The sequence below is a fragment of the Melitaea cinxia genome, chromosome 22 (assembly GCF_905220565.1).
Source record: "Melitaea cinxia chromosome 22, ilMelCinx1.1, whole genome shotgun sequence".
In the NCBI taxonomy this organism is placed as follows: domain Eukaryota; kingdom Metazoa; phylum Arthropoda; class Insecta; order Lepidoptera; family Nymphalidae; genus Melitaea; species Melitaea cinxia.
Window position 1 is genome coordinate 3975214 of NC_059415.1, and position 17351 is coordinate 3992564.

The 17351-nt window shown below is 34.7% G+C and overlaps 1 protein-coding gene across 1 annotated transcript in view; it reads right to left on the minus strand.

Moving 5' to 3' along the window:
• Positions 1 to 17351, minus strand: part of LOC123664504 (plectin-like) — an 82291-nt gene that overhangs the window by 18443 nt on the left and 46497 nt on the right. The window contains exons 2-7 of the mRNA XM_045599042.1: positions 6385 to 6534; positions 5259 to 5355; positions 5101 to 5156; positions 2731 to 2898; positions 2429 to 2596; positions 895 to 1640 (exon numbers count right to left, since the gene is read on the minus strand). Of these exons, the coding sequence (XP_045454998.1) occupies positions 895 to 1640; positions 2429 to 2596; positions 2731 to 2898; positions 5101 to 5156; positions 5259 to 5355; positions 6385 to 6534 (1385 nt within the window). The remainder of the gene's footprint in view (positions 1 to 894; positions 1641 to 2428; positions 2597 to 2730; positions 2899 to 5100; positions 5157 to 5258; positions 5356 to 6384; positions 6535 to 17351) is intronic.

Here is a 17351-nt window from a genome sequence, read left to right on the forward strand (position 1 = left end):
AACTGTACGCGCATTGCAGATCCTACCCCCGACTGATGCTCTTGTTATCTTACTCACTACAGGAACATAACCAGATTTGCGAGCAGTATTATTTGGGTACGATTTTTTCTTTGTTAGGTTGAGGTGTTTCCACGTTTAGGCTACTCCAGATTATATTATTGATTAAGATATTTGGGTATTTTTGCCAACTTAAAGTAAGAACTAGTCTTTAGGATCTTATGTGACTTGATGTCAATAAATTGTACGCTAAAAATAAAATTTATCACTTTTTCAATATATACAAATCTATACAGATAAATAAAATCGGAGTGTCAGTTTGTAATATTAACATAACCACTTTTTACTAAATGCATATGGGTGTACACGTTACATATATACCAAAATAACATTTTTTTACAATTTTTGTTTGTCTGTCTGTGTCGTTATTCCAGCTAATCTCTGAAAGAGCTGGACCTATTTTGACGGGACTGCCACTATCAGACAGCTGATGTAATAAGGAGTAACTTAGACTACTTTTATTTTACAAATAACTCTGTGAACTGAACAATAGTTGTTTTGTTAAATTCCACGCGGATGAAGTTGCGGGCGTAGCTAGTTAAGTAATAAAATAGAAATGAAGTATGAAATAACTTTAAAGAATCTTCAATTTTCTTCTGAGACTCCTACGATGAAAATAGACGTAACATGAAAAATCTTTTTAATATGTCTCTGTTCTGTCGTTATAATGTAAGAGACTTAATACATATTTTATATCAGATTATATCAGACTTTACGTTTTAAAGATGAGTCAATGTAAGCCCTTACTCGTAAATCTACCTAAATTTGTAAACCTAAAAATATTCGCCTGTCTTTTGAATTTTTAAAGTAAAAAATTATATAATTAAAAATATTTACCGATCGTATTCTTCCTTCAGACTATCTTGTTCAGTTTGTGCATTTTCAAGTTTTGCTTTGAGACGATATACTTCACCCTGTGACTTTTCTAATTTATCTTGAAGCGCACTTGCCTCGGATCTAGCTCTTTCAGCGTCAGCTTGCGTCACTCTTAGTTCTGCTTGAGTTCGTCTCAGTTCAGCTGATACCTTATCTGCTTTCTCTTGAACTCGGTCTAATTCCTGAGATGTTGTTAATGTGCTTCTACCGAAAGTTGTTTGAGATCGCTCTAGCTCATGTTTTAGTCGTTCATTCTCTAGTTCTAGTCTAGCTAAACGCTGCTTTGCCGCTTCCCAATCAGCGCCAGATCTACCGACTTCACTCGCGGCCTTATCCAACTCAGCCTTCGACTTTCCTAATTCTGATTGAGAGCTTTCTAATTTAGCTTCAAGCCTATCTTTTTCTGCCTGAGCTCTTTCTAATCGGGCACCAAGTTTTTCCACTTCACTTTCAAGGGCATGAAGTTTCATTTTGTAATCTGCTATTTCTCTCTCATGTAACTCTCTCTCTTCATTTTTCTCGTGTTCTGCTCTGTCTCTTTGTTCTCTAAGCTGTTGAATTTGCTTTTCTTTATCGCCAATGACTTCTTCAAGGGAGGAAAGGGCACCTTCTGACGAGCAGTGATGGGCTTGCATTGCGTTGAGCCTGGCTCTTGCCATGTCTACTTGATTATCTTTTTCTTTCAGAAGATCCTCAAGGTTCTCAATCTAAAAAAATATTATAATAACCAATGTGACATCAAATAATTATTAAAACATAAAAGCAAACAATGAAAAAAAGCGATACAATAAAAATAAAAAGTAGACATACCTTGAAAGAAAACAAAAACCACTAGCAGTACAAAACAAATTTAAACAAATAATGTAAAAATAAATATATTCATAAACGTATATGAAACTAATACAATGAACATAGACGACTAAAACAAACCAAACATATGGTTAACACAATTTATTTATAATAAAATAACAAATAAAATATAATTAAAACATAATTTCTCATTTACAAATAATAAAGTAAAAAAGTAACAAATAATACAAAATAGCACCTAGTATCTAAAATTTCGCAGACTCTACAATTATTTAAGGCAAGGGAATGAAAGGTAATAACTTATCTAAGCCTAGAAAGTAATCTTTTCTAGTAAAAGCACTTTAAAAACTATCTTAAGATAAGTTTTAACTGACGAAGAAGATTTTATTAAAATTTGTCAAAATAATCTATATTCATGAACCTAACATTCAAAGAGATAAATTTTTAATTATCATAATATCACAAGTTTTTAAATAACAATCACAATGTTATCAAATTAGATAGTAATGTATGATGGATTTAAGAGAGACTTGATTTTATTATAATTTACTGTCATAATGGAAACAGTCTTTCATTTAAAGTGAACGAAACTATGAAATTCTTTTCATATAAATTCGTTTTAGTATTAAATTTAGTACTTAACAAACATAGCTGAGCGCAATTTATGGTCTTTCTATCTAAATACTTTTACAAAACATTTGTTTACCTTTCTTTGCAGCACGTTTATCTTTCTATCTTTGATTTCTGAGTGATCTCTAAGTTCAGCGAGCTCATGTGCAGCAGCTAGAGCTGCTGCTGTTTTTTTCTCTACCATTCTGCTCTTCTCTTCAAGACGAGCTTTCAGTTCTTCGACCTGATGATTTAAAACGTATATAAAATCGGATAAAAGATAAATTTATAATAAAGAATTATCTACAAAGTTTCTAATCTTCAATTGTTATTGAAAGATTTTTATTTACATAATTTATTTTCTTTTATCTAACTTACGTCAGTTTGCAACATGCTATAATGTTCTTCTTTAGCGCAAAGCGATTCTTTGAGGACGGCTATATGACGCTGGTAGTCTTGGTGCTGCTCTTCCAAAGCCTTCATCTTTGCCGCCATGGCGAGGATCTCTTGGTCCCGCCTTTGGATCTCCAGACGAAACTCATCCAACTGCTCAAGCACCATCCACAGGAAATTTTGTATAGAATTAAATAAATTTAAGCATGTAATTAGTCTCAAAAATGACAATTAAACAAATTCAAACAAGACAAAATCTATCTACTAAGGCAAATAGTGATGGCGGAAATGATATCAATGTTAGTTTCAATCTACATCTCAAAACGATTAAGACCATCAAAAAGAAAGATCAAGTTGATGTTAGTATCGATGATAAAGCGACGCAAGCTCATTAGTAAGTATTTATCGTTGATTAAGGAAACATTATCAGCATCTAAGAATTATATAACTTAGTGCCATGGAAGACATATTATACACCTTATTTTTTTTACATGCACATTATCACGTATATAATTAACACTCAGACAAAATTCAAAAATTCATCAAATTGAATGAAATATAGAAAAACGTACACTGGTCACTGGAAAACTTTCCAACTGATTCAAAACAAGAATTTATAAATATCGAAGCTTGAATAAGCATAACTAGAAAGTTTTCCAGTGTTGAATATCTAAAAGAGTTAAATGCCGACGATGCACGGGCGCCTATATTGTGATACATTTATCTACCGATACTGTGACAGAGACTCATGAAACATGGCGACTACATGAAGAGGCCGGGTCGTGTGAGCTAGACTAGTGATGAGTGGCACGGGACCAAAGCTATATACTGGACGATGAGTTGCGATAACCACTGAAAGCGGAATATGAATAGATCAGGAATTTCACAAAAACGCACCCGAACTCGTTCGATGCATACGACCTCAACAGTCTTTATTTAACAGTCTCTAAATCATTAATTGGTGTCAACGTAATCAATCTCAAACGTTTCGATAACCATAAATTTTATATATCTAAAATATCGCACCTAGAGCCCTACTTAACAAAAATATTTCACTGTTCAAGAATATAATCTCTTACAATTTAATTAAAAATAGCTTTACATAAAAATATTTCGAGTCGACGACTCGGCTAATATCGGTCTTAAAGCGATAAATTGACACGGGATCGTCGATCGGGGCGCGGTCACAGCGTGGTGGCGCTATAGACACGGGGCGCGCGGGCTCGCGGCCGCGGTGGCGGGACCATGCGCCCGTCCTTGGTGATTCGGACGTCGTTCAGCAGAAAACTTACTTGTCGCTTGAAGGGAGGGTCGGCCTTATCGTATAGTGAGGCGTGCGAGGGCGCGAGGGAGGGCGGCGGCGGGGAGCCGAGCGCGGCCAGCTCGCTCTCGAGCAGCGCGACCTGCCGCTCCAGCGTGGCGATGCGCGCCTCCTTGGTCTCCAGCACGGCGGTGAGCGTGGCGCCCGCCGAGCCGCCCGGCAGCCCCGCCGCGGCCAGCGCGCGCTCCAGCTGGGCCTGCAGCGCCCGCAGCGTGTCCGCCGTCGCCTTGAGCTCCTGCCACACGCCAGTCGGTCAGCCGCGCCGCCGCCCGGCCCGGCACCCGGCCCGCTACACGCCACCCGACTACTCGCCTCGCGCCTCCCTGGGGCTGCCCCGCTCCCGACAACCGAGCCCGCGCAGCCCCAGGTCGAGGCGGTACACAAATTTTAATGATTGCTCAAACTGAACCAATGAAATTTACACGAGACGGTCTTCGCTAGGGTTCATGTGACGGGGACATAATGAGCTAAACATGCAATGTCGTGAGTCAGTGTTCGTGTCGCTCTTTTTTGAACTTTGTTGTTTTTAGGCCGAATCGAAGGGCTGAATTTTAAAATATTGTTCTTTTTTTCTTAAGGTCGACGTGAGGGTGGCGGAATCGATAAGTATGGAAAAAGTGCTCGGGGGGAACAAGCTCGAAGTGTAACAGAGACCGTGAAGAGTAAGCGAAAGTTTGATCAGAATTGAATGAAGCCAGAGAAAAAGAGTAGGAGGTCGATTGTACACATACAAGCGACGCGACAGTCACATTCGGCCGGACACAAATGAATGAAATGAAACTATCAAGAGCAACTCTAAGAGAAACAGTGAGCTTGATAAAGGTATCACAAAATAAAACGCCCATGTGTAATACAATACTGTTACATAAACATGAGGAAGCAGTGACGTGCATAACATACGACTAAGAAACACGGTGTAGGATACATAACAGCTGCAGAATAGAAAAAAATTCCATTGACATAAATTTTTTAACGAAAAATGTCTACTCCAGGTAAACATGCAACACGACATTCAATATTATAACAATAATTACCTGCTTCTGCGCCATGGCCTGCATTTGCTGGAACATCTGTCTTTCTTCTTCTTTACCTGGAAAAAATCCAGTTACGTACTCATCTTTATGTACTATGTACAAAGACTTCTCAGTCTTCGTAGTTTTCTAGTCGTTGCCAAATTAAAACAACCACGTACCCATTCCTTTATTTTGTAACATTTCCAATAATTTCTTGATGCTTTCATCTCGGGCTTGTAATGTTTGCTTCTGAGTTTCAATCCGCAATTCCAATTCCTATCGAAAAGTTGATACTTATAGTGACTGTTAATTGGTTTGGTTGAAAGTTTGTATTATTTTCGTAAAATTCAGGCACGACAGAATTATTCTGGTTTAATTAAATACGTTTTCTGTTATTGAAAGAAGAATTACACTTTTTAAAGTAAAGATGCAAAATAAGAAATAGTATTCCATAAGTTTATAATTTCAAATAAAAAATTGGCTGGAATTATCAGTTTCTTGTATGATATAATTAAGAATCTTGGACTATATTATATTTTTTACAATATTCGGTTTAATATTTGTAGTGCTAATAAGTTAGTTATTATTTGACTTTGCCATTAGGTGTATTATATTTAAAAATAATTATACCGACCAATATTCTTCGTGTCTTTTCCAATCTACATGACATTGATTAAATAATAATTCGTGCTATTGTGGCATTATTGAAAGACGTGAATCTAAATAAACAAAAAATTAATACCTTCTAATAAGACATTTAAAAAATAGAAGCAAATACCATAACACAAAGGGACATCTATTTAGAATTGAACAACGATTCTATAATCCGTAATATAACTAACTACTACTTGATATTATTTACAGTTTGTTTATTTAAATATAACGTAAAGGTATACTACTATTGTATAAAATATATAAGTAGATATGACTACGGTTAGGTATATCCAATTAATTCCATTGTTATAAAAATGGAACTAATTGGAGATCAAATCAGACCATCAGAGTTTGACAAACATATATTTTTACTAGATTTTTTATATTCATATTGGTATTAAGGCATAGGTATAAGACGTTATCGATATCAAAAAGAAAGGATTAAGTTTATTAAAGCATCTCGAAGTCTTCAAGAGGTATTATTAGTAAGGAAGATAGTATGGAAAACTTTTTTCTGTAAGATTTATGAGAGTTTTACGAGTTTATTTGAAAGCTCCAAATAGAGGATTAAGCTTCACCCTTTTTCCGAAGGTTAAGAGAGGTTTACTTTTGAGTTCAATCTTTTCCAGAGAATTAATGTGTGAATGTTACCTTAATAGTATCTCTTAATATTGCTATTTCTCTCTGTAGATGTTCGTTTTCAGCGTAAAGCGCTTCTAATTGCTGTTGTAGTTCAGGAGCGGGCTGACGCATACGTAATCGCAGTTCTTCTTCTAGTTGCCTTACTAACATTGCTTGTTTCTGAAAAGAAAAAAAATGAGTTTAATAATTATAAGTTTTATATCTACATTTCAAAACAATTTACAAAAACAAATTTAGGACACCGAAATTAGGAGAATTATTTTTTGGAGCAAGCAACAAGCAATATCCTGCTTATAATCTGGAGCAGCCCCTCTGGGGAAGAACCGCACCTAACAAAATATAACAGCTAAATAATACTGCTTTCAAATAGTGTTGTGTTCTTGTGTGAGTAACGTGGCCAGAGCTCCTGGGTAGGGTAAGGGGTTGTCTTGGCAACGCGCTCGTAATGTTCCTGGTGCTCCACGCGTCTAAAGACTGATAACCGCTTACCATCAGGTGAGCCGTACGTCTGCTTACCGACCTAGTCATTTAAAAAAAAAAACACGAAAATAGAATTATGTAAGCTTGGGAGCTAAAAAAAAATCGGTCGGGTAATATAAAATAGGTAAATACGACAGTTATAAATAGTAAGATTTAAAGGAATTACGAGATATGGAAGAACGTGTGATGTAAAAATATTGTACATATTTGTGGTCATAATACTCTTTCAGTAAAAATCAACACACGTATTATCAGTTTTCAACAGAAAAAAAAATTAATAATTTATCCTACTAATATTATAATATAAACACGATAGTTTGTATGTTTGGATGTATAGATGTATGGATGTTTGGATGTTTGGTCCTCTTTCATGCAAAAACTACCGAATGGATTTTAATGAAAGTTTACAATAATATAGCTTATACATTAGAATAACACATAGGCTATAATTTGTAAGGATAGTGTATGAACTGTCCAAAATATAACGATAATTGTCATGTAAATCGGAAAAAAATCTGCCATCTGCGAGCTATTCTAGCCTGGCGTACGCTGCAAAAACTGTAGAGTTTACACGTACCTATATAATGTCTAAGAGAAATGGTTTTCTTACTAAACTTCTAACTAAAAATAAAAATCTAAAATAAAAGTACCCTAAGTTACTCCTTATTACATCAGCTATCTGCCAATGAAACTTCCGTCAAAATTGGTCCAGCCGTTTCAGAGATTAGCCGGAATAAACAAACAAACAGACAGACAGATAGACAGACGGTCAAAATTATATAAAAAAATATTTTGGTAAAGGTACCGCGTATGCATACATATGATTTTAGTGAAAAGCGGTTATTTTAATATTACAAACAGCGACTCCAATTTTATTTCTTTTTATAGATGTATAGAAGAACAAAGATTGTCTACTTATTCCAAAGTCGGTAAACAGTAAACGTTACCGCCAAAGCGTTGAAGTATGACATGCTACATATTGCAATATCAGAACGTCAGCGGTATAATTTATTTCGCATTTGGCACAAAAGTTGGTGAATATAAAAAATAGTTCGTCAATACATGTTACCACCACGTGTGGCGACGGTAAAGAGTTAAGTAATTTTCTATTGCGGATGATTGTAAATGTTTTAACGTTACCTCGATATATCTTTGGGTAAATGTACATTATTAAGACTTATGCTAACGTTACGATGGGTAAAATGGTAGTACCAAAATAATTATGAAATATGTTCAAACATCATTCGCTATGATATTATGAGTGTTTAGTTACACGTGTATGTATTTTATAAGTAGGGTTAGATTCAAAAAGTTAAATTACTTATGAAACTGTCACAAAGATTTGCGAGACTATGGTGAACTGAATTTAACTGAAATTGACTGAAAATTGCTTAAACCGATACGCTGCTACACAGCAGGACAATGGGTAATTATGAAGTAGAGATATCAAACGTCACGTGAGAAATACGCAACGACGACGTTTCGTCAGGTGTTAAAAAATATGTAAATACGCACACACGAAAAAGGTTTTTATACAATGCAATTCTACATTCTGGGTAGGGGTAGAACCTGTCATAATGGGTATTGATGAAACCATCCGCATCGTCAACACTGTATAAAAATCAGAAGACTTAATTTAATTCCCATGTTAAACATAAAATTTTGACAGAATTGAAATATAAGTCAAATTTAAATTCAACAAAATCAGAAAAACGAGTTTTTTTATTTAATATTTTCTCTGAATTTTTTTGTAGTTTGTATTTATTACGTTTGTTAATAATTTGTTGTTTCTGTTGCGTGTGGATAGAAATCAAAATAGCGTACGTCAACGAAAATATTTACATAATATTTTATTTACCTGATGCGTGATGGAAAAACAGGTAATTTATTTAACATTTGAGCTATTTTTACTTTAGAACGGGAGTATTTTTATTACCATATACATTAACTCAAAGGAAATTCCGCTCACGTTGTTAAGTTACATTAAAGTTTACGTATTTTAACATAATTATACTACAATTTCGAGTATGTGAAGTTGGTTTTCTTCTTAGAGATAATAAAATTATTGAATTAGATTATTAGAGTTACGACTGTCATTGCTGGCAACATGAGAAACTGTTAAATACAATCAATAGATTTTAAATTAAAACACGTGTTTCTTATACAATTTCTAAGTTGTATTGAAGTCAGTCCAAAAGTCAGTCCAATAGAAGATATACTTTACAAGATAGGTTTACAACTGAACTGAAAAGACTGCTTATATTTGCATTCATTTTTTGTATATAGTTTAACCCGGTACCGTTGTGATCGGGGATATAATATCCGAAAGATTTTAAAATCCTAATAACTTTAAAATAAATGTTCCGCGTTGTTTGTGGACCACAATATCTGTAGTTCTATTGATTTCTCGGAACGCTTTTGCTATTCCACCTATTGTTACTGCGTCTACAACGGAGTCCACAAGTTTCTAAAAAGGACGCGGGTACAACCACAACGACGCCGGGTTAGAAACAGTATGAACTACCACCGTGGGGTGTAAAAGAACTAGAGACATTATACCGATTAACAATACATAATACATACCATGTAGGCTAAATACATACATACATAGGCTAAATTATATACATAGGCTAATTACAAAATATACATAGGCTAAATACGAAACACCGTTCCAAATAGAATTAGAATGACAGCGGACGGTAAGACTGTGTAACTATATTAACTAAGTTTAGGAGGAGTAGATTAGGCAGAAGATTTAGTTTTAGCGCTTCGCTTTTTCACACATGCGATCGGAAAAATCCCAATTTACACGCCAAATCTTTTACATCCATTCTTCTCATCTTATCTGAGAAATCGTGTCCAGTACGAATGTTTCATAGCTATGAAGAGATTTATATTCAAGACAGCTTCGGCGTTTATTTTATACAGCCTCTAGAATATTAAAGATAGCAATTTATGTGAAATATTTGAAGAAAGATATGTAGATCCTGCGTATAGTGCTTATGCCTATAATATTGACAGTTGTAAGGACATAAAATCTACACTTGTACATATTGTGCTTATATGCTTACATTTTATGAGAGATACATTTTATGATTCGTGGAGCTTTTTAAAAAATTTCATCTATACAAATAAATAAAATTGAAGTGTCTGTTTGTGACATTAACATAACCGCTTTTTACTAAATGCATATGGATTTATACAATTTTTGTCTGTCTGTCTGTCTGTTTGTTCCGGCTAATGCCTGACTTTCACTGGCAGATAGCTGATGTAATAAGGAGTAACTTAGATTACTTTTATATTAGAAATTTATTTATTTTATAATTGCAAACTGAATAATAACTTTTTTGTTAAATTCCACGCGGACGAAGTCGCGGGCACAGCTAGTTTTATGTAAAAAATATTGAAGACGTTTCGTCTGTCATTGGATCTGACTGACTTTCAATAATATATATCTAAGAAAAAAAACCTTTAATACTAAAGCGGAATTGGTTTGGTAACAGTTTTTTTATACTTAGCAACACCCGAGTCCGTTATACGCAAACGTACTTTTCGCGAGGTTCAACAGTCTGTGCGACTTTGAAAACTAAATATTTAATAAGACGATCCCAGATGTTACGCACCGTCTTACAAATTTAAAATTTAGTTGTTTATGTATTATGACTCATGTTTTACTTCAGGATCGCAAGTGTTATGACACGTTGTTCAGCCTGTAATATACCACTGCTGGGCATAAGCCTCTTTCTCCATGTAGGAGAAGGATCAATGCTTAATCCACTAAGCGGCTCCAATGCTGGTTGGCGGACATATTCCCTACTATGAGTAACGATCGCTATCTGGTGTACATGATAACAACCGGGACCGACGGCTTAACGTGCTAACCGAGGCACGGTGGGGAAACCCACAAGGATTATTTGAAGTAAGTAAATAACACTACTATAGCACTATATTTTTGCAGCAAATTTATCGACATCATCATCATTACAGCCTATACAGTCCACTGCTGGACATAGGCCTCCACAAGTTTACGCCAAAAATAACGTGAACTCATGTGTTTTGCCTATAGTCACCACGCTGAGCAGGCGAATTATCGACAATTGTTTTTAAAATTATTGTTAAATTCTTCTCATGCACGGGAGAAAAAGCCTTTTCTCAGCATTGCGCCATCTCCACGCTGTTCAGTTCAGTTCACAACTATTACTTACTTACATCGGCAAGCTACAGTTTTGTAATATAGGTTGGTCTCAAAGAACGAATAATTATGTTGACTGATCGAAAAATCCACTTAAAGTGACAATCGCTACATATTTCTTTAAAATGTTCTCATGGTGTGTGAGGTTGTGGTGTAGTTATGACTTGCAGGCAAATATATGTAGAAACAAATATAAACCAAAGGCTGGTTAGTTGACAGAAAACGTCTTTTCATTTGGTTAGGTAATTGATTTTCAATCATTAGTCAAAACTAGTTGTAATGCATTTAAATCGTTAAATAATTAGAAAAAATTACAGAAAATCAGTAAACATGCAGAAAATACACTTATCCAGACTGTAGTAACTAATATGTCTGCATTATTGAACAATATCACTAAGTAGAGTTTTTGCGTAGGTATACTATAATACGTCGTGGGCGTTATATCAGCCATAATACAAGTATGATGGTTTGAACCAACAATAAAAGGCGGTGTGTGGTGTTCCCTTTTTTAGCTTATTAATGGACGTTTTCTGTCTTTTAGTCTAAAACTCGTATGTATGGGAATACTCATATGTATGGGAAACAATTGATCGATAGTTTTTAAGGTCAAAATTACAGAATTTTTGTTAAATGTTAGGTCCAGAAATGGAACACATCTTTATTTCTTGACTCACGAATTGATTGATTGATTGATATTTGTGTTATCTCTCTCAGCAGATACCTTAAATAGTTCCTTCCTGTAAATAATTCGTTGTATGTTTTAGACTGTTATTGCACGTTAAAAGTTTTCATATTAGTCAAGGTAATAAATCATATAAATAGGTGTGTAGAACATGACTGAAAACATTTATTTATCACTTCAAATCTATAGTTATTCATTCACAATACACACTTATAACCACATTGAATACGTTATCACAATGATCACTTATATGCCACTTATCGAACAGCAACGCTAGTCACACAATAATTAAAAAATAACTGCTTCTTCAATTACAAATTGTTATATTAATAGGACAACAATCCCGCCAATACATGACAAAGATGGCGACTGATTAATCACAGAATTAGTATTAACTTTTCGGAAGATGGTGTCTCCATCTTTATGGTCTTCCGGTACTTCAACAAATAATAATTACAGTAAGAAAACTACAATCTAATGTTATTACAATTAATACAATCTTATAAAATTATTAGAAGCATAAAGTTTAACGATAACAGTATTTATTGGGTAACTACCCTACAAAACAGATAGTAAAGATGAAGACTGACTAATCGTAAATTAATATTAACCATTCGGAAGACGGTGTCGACATCTTTGTACTTTTCCGGTATTAAACGAATAAACTATAAGAGTTATATAATCCAATATTTTAAAAATGGTAAAATTAAAAATTTAAATGGTAACAGGTGTTGTTAAGATATTCCCATAGTAAAATCCGACTTTAACAAATCAACAATCCACTATACTAAAAAAAAATCATTAAAAAAGAAATTTGAAAAAGGACACCAAATGGCAAGCATATAAAATTATATCCATACATTGTAAGCATCTGTTTGAGTACGCGCGCGCCTGATGATCGCGTGGGGCGCGCGACGCAAGGGGCGGGGAGTGCCGGCGACGATGCGAGCGCAGCGCCGACGAATTAAATTGTCATTCGCGACGCCGAGCCGTCAACATCAATATTTTCTTTATCCGCGACGCCAAGCCGTCCATAGTTTTATATTTTTTTATAATTTAAACTACAATATACATCTAGAAAAAATACAGTCCACTTTTATTAACCAGCATCGGGTACCAGTTTTCCCTAACCATTACGGCACAGGGCACTGGCCCCAACATATGGTTCATCGAGCCGCATAAAACATCGAAACGGCTACGTCAAAGGTCGAGCGAAAGTCACCGCCTTGCATTGTTCCTGTTCAAGTTGTTTCGCCGGAGTGAACATTGCTGCACTCATAGCTGACATTCCCGGACAAGAAGCAATTCATTAGTCAGCAGGAATACATCAGGTCGTGGAAACAACAGAAGCTGCGATCATCATACATCAAGGATACACGTGAGATCGTTCCATATCCTAGTGTCATCCTATCATTCATCAATCATCATTTCATTTTCGATTCATTTCATACCATTTTTAAATTTTATTCATCTCATTATTTCGTAGTCTTGGATTCGTTAGATCATCATAATCAGTAACCAGAGTATTCATCCAATAAAATTCTATAGAAATAAGATTAAATCATAATATTTTACGTAAATATTTCTATATTTTAGCTTTTTATAAATTTAGCATCTACCTACGAAAATAAAATAATCTTCAGCTTTTTACAATCATAAGCATTATTATTCATTAAATAATAGCTTATATCATCATTTTCATTAGTTTTAGCTCGCATTCAAATTGATTTTTTAACAAATTTGCTAATTTATAATTTTTTATTTACAGGTCGGTATTTCAAAAATACAATTGTACCATTGTAGTTGCAATATTAGGCGCCTAGCTATTTTAAATAGCAATCGCATATACTAGTAGTTGGTTGCTTTACTTTTTCATAAGGATTTTTAACTGTAACAAATTGCTTTTAAAATTACAATGAATTGAAGTTTAAATTTGTTTCTTACGTACTAAAACTTTAAACATTGCTTGCTTTTTGCTTATAAAAACAATCTAAAATAATTCTTGCAAATTAATAATTCATTGTTAATAAATTATAATAACTGAGAATAATATTTAATATTTTAATCAAAATTAACAATGAGTGATAAACAAATAAAACATTTGATTGGAAAACAAGCTATAATTAAACGAAAGCTTATTAGCTTTAGTAATTTTTTGAAATCGCTTACACACAGTAAACTAACTAATGATTTACAAACACAGATCGAACTTCAATTGCGTTTAGATAAAATTGAAGGTTTATACGATGATTTCGATGCTTTACAGAGTGAGCTGGACGAGTGTTCGGATATGCTTGAGGACGAGGCTCAGGGACGCGAGGCCTTCGATTGCCAGTACTACTCTCTCGTGTCTGCCGGTCGTGCCTTGATCCAGACTCTTTCACTTCCTTCGCGGGACACTTCGGTTCCGGTTTGCTCTTATGCACATTCACACAAGCGTAAGGTTGTTGAACTTCCTAACATAGACTTGCCAGACCTTAATGATGAATATCAGTACTGGCTTGGTTCTGGGCATACGATGAATACTTCAGTGCATTCGGATATCATTATTGAACATTTAAATGAATTTCATGAGCTGGATGGTACTGCAGGCGTACTTAATACGACTCCAATTAAAACTCAAACTTCTGATATCAGTAATCAGCCCCTTAATAGTTCACAGTCACACTCTCTTATAATGGAGTCTGATGCTAGTGACTATAAGGAAGGCAACAATTACATAATTTTATCTAACGTCATTAAATGTCTTCGTTCTACTTGTGGTAATATAAATAACATACAAATACCCTCGTCGTTCTGTATTCCATCTGTAATCAAAATACTTCAGGAATCACCCACGACTTTAGGGTATTCTTTTCTTTTAACTCTACGCAGATTTTTATTTTTTGAATATATTTTATATCAAAACATAAGAAAGTTTCTCAAATTCCAAATCGTGTGGTATCCTTTCCAAGGACTATCCCGCAGATATCGGTTCACGAAGGTTAGGAACAGACGTGCTTGTTGTCTTCTTTATACGATGGTCAGTGTTTTCTTTTTCGTTTAATAAAACTATATATTTTGTAATTTAATTTCTAGATTTATAATATTTTCAAAATAACAACGTATTATTTCCTTTTTTTTATTATACCAGCCAGTAATGATAGTACCTAGAAAAAAGACTGCAAACATATAAAATCTTACGTCTGTGAGTTTGTGTATTTAGCAACAGGGATTTTGCATTTATAGTATGCTTTGGACCTGACGAAGGAAGCTTTTAATTTATTTTAGATTCGCTTTAGGTTTATTTATAGGTTAGATTTGTTACAAGATGCATTTTATGACTTGTCAGTACTTCTTAAACGGCTCTCACCGGCAGACACGACTGAGGAAGGTAAAGGTTTACATTTATTCCAGCCTATTCTATGTTTTGAGTCTAACGTTTCTGGACTACGAAGAAATGAATAGTTTGTTAATTCAATTAGAGGCAATATTAAATTCACGTCCCCTTACACCCTTGTCCAACGATCCTTCTGATCTTTGTCCTTTGACACCAGCTCATCTCCTTATTGGACGATCTCTCTTATTCGCGCCGCAGTCTGTGATCACTGTCACCAAAATGTCATCTCTTGCGAGATTCAACAGAATCCAACTACTGAAGCAACACTTTTGAAATCGGTTCTCTAATGAATATGTTACTTACTTCAGCAGAAAACAAAGTGGATGCTGTCGCAAGAGACGCTGAAGGAGGTTGCATTGGTTGTGATAAAGAACAAGTTCAGTCAACCAATCATGTGGTTGCTGGGGCGAATTCTTCGAGCGCTTCCGGGTGAAGATGGAGTTGCAAGGGTAGCAGACATTCGCAGCAGGAAGGTCGCAATCCGACGAGTCTTCAACATGATATATCCCCCCCCTGCCGACTGTAAATATTGAAGACGACTCTTCAACGCGGGGAGTATGTTTGAGTACGCGCGCGCCTGATGATCGCGTGGGGCGCGCGACGCAAGGGGCGGGGAGTGCCGGCGACGATGCGAGCGCAGCGCCGACGAATTAAATTGTCATTCGCGACGCCGAGCCGTCAACATCAATATTTTCTTTATCCGCGACGCCAAGCCGTCCATAGTTTTATATTTTTTTATAATTTAAACTACAATATACATCTAGAAAAAATACAGTCCACTTTTATTAACCAGCATCGGGTACCAGTTTTCCCTAACCATTACGGCACAGGGCACTGGCCCCAACAGCATCTCTTGTAAACTCGTTAAGTACATTTTTTAAAGTCGGTTAGTAATTGGATAAATAGCACCAACCACACGCGGTGACATCATCGTTTTAGGATTGTTTGCGAGCCTCGTGTAGAGAAATCTCAGCTAATTTGCAATCTTGCAAGTATCGTCTTACTAAAGCAAGTATCTTATAGCTGTACTCTTAGTATTTAAACAGTCAATTTTGTTTATTCTCCGGATTTAACGTATTAATTTTAAAAGTTGTTATTACATATTATAACCCATTATTTAGGAAAACGTGTCATTCAAAACCGAAACATGGTTCATTCATAGACTTATAACCACTTTTGAATTATTATTTTATAAAACGATTAATTAATACTCGAAGCCACAACTGAATACGAATATTGATATTGCTCAAAATATGGCATAAAAACGTATACTAACGTACAAAACATTATAGCAATTGGATTTCTTTTGTGTACGTAACACACACAAACAAACAGATATTACGTTGTAACACGACAATAATGTATGTATACACATTGTTGTTGTAAATATTTTAAAAGCTGATATTACATATAACATGCATTGTAAGCTCTACACATGTGTGGCTAATGTCGGAGACAACAATGGAAAATATTTGTATGAACTGAATTCGGGTTTGAGACTGTATATATTACATAAGCGACAGCGATTTAATTTGTTTATAAGCGCTGGGAATATTAATGCAAATTTTTATTCAAAATTACATATGACTAGACCAAATAATCAAGTTGAACATAAATTAGTCTTAATATCCTTCCTGTTTTCTCTTTCCTACCTGACATTAACAATCAATCTTGGTTCACTAGTACGACTAAAAGGCTATTGTAGGAATTATGTATGTTACAAGGAGGTTATATACAGAAATTTTAAAGCTTTTTAATGAAATGCATTTTGTACAACTTATTTTTCAAAAATTTTGTTCAAAATGTTACGAGACTTGTAAAAAATTTATATGAAAATATTTTTGACAATACGCGGCATCTAGGTCACAATGTAAAAACAAAGTGGTCGCGTCAGAAAGTTCTCCTGTACCACATATTTCTAACCAACCTCCACTCACTACATAGGTGATATATTAACACATATGGTAGATAAAAGTAGATATATGTTTATAGTAAATGAAAATAAGTAATCTTAATAAAATTGAGTTTAATGTATTATTTTTCAGTAAATTTTTCATCTTTAGAAATGAATCTTTACTAAAAACTAAATAAATAAATCGCTTTCACAACACTAAAACCACAGTCTACCTGACCCTTTTATTTTTATGCTCTATTATTTTTTATCCACCCCGCTTTCTATGGCACGTGGTGTTGGGGATAATTATCTTAACTTAACAATATAAATCAAAACTGTAATACGAATG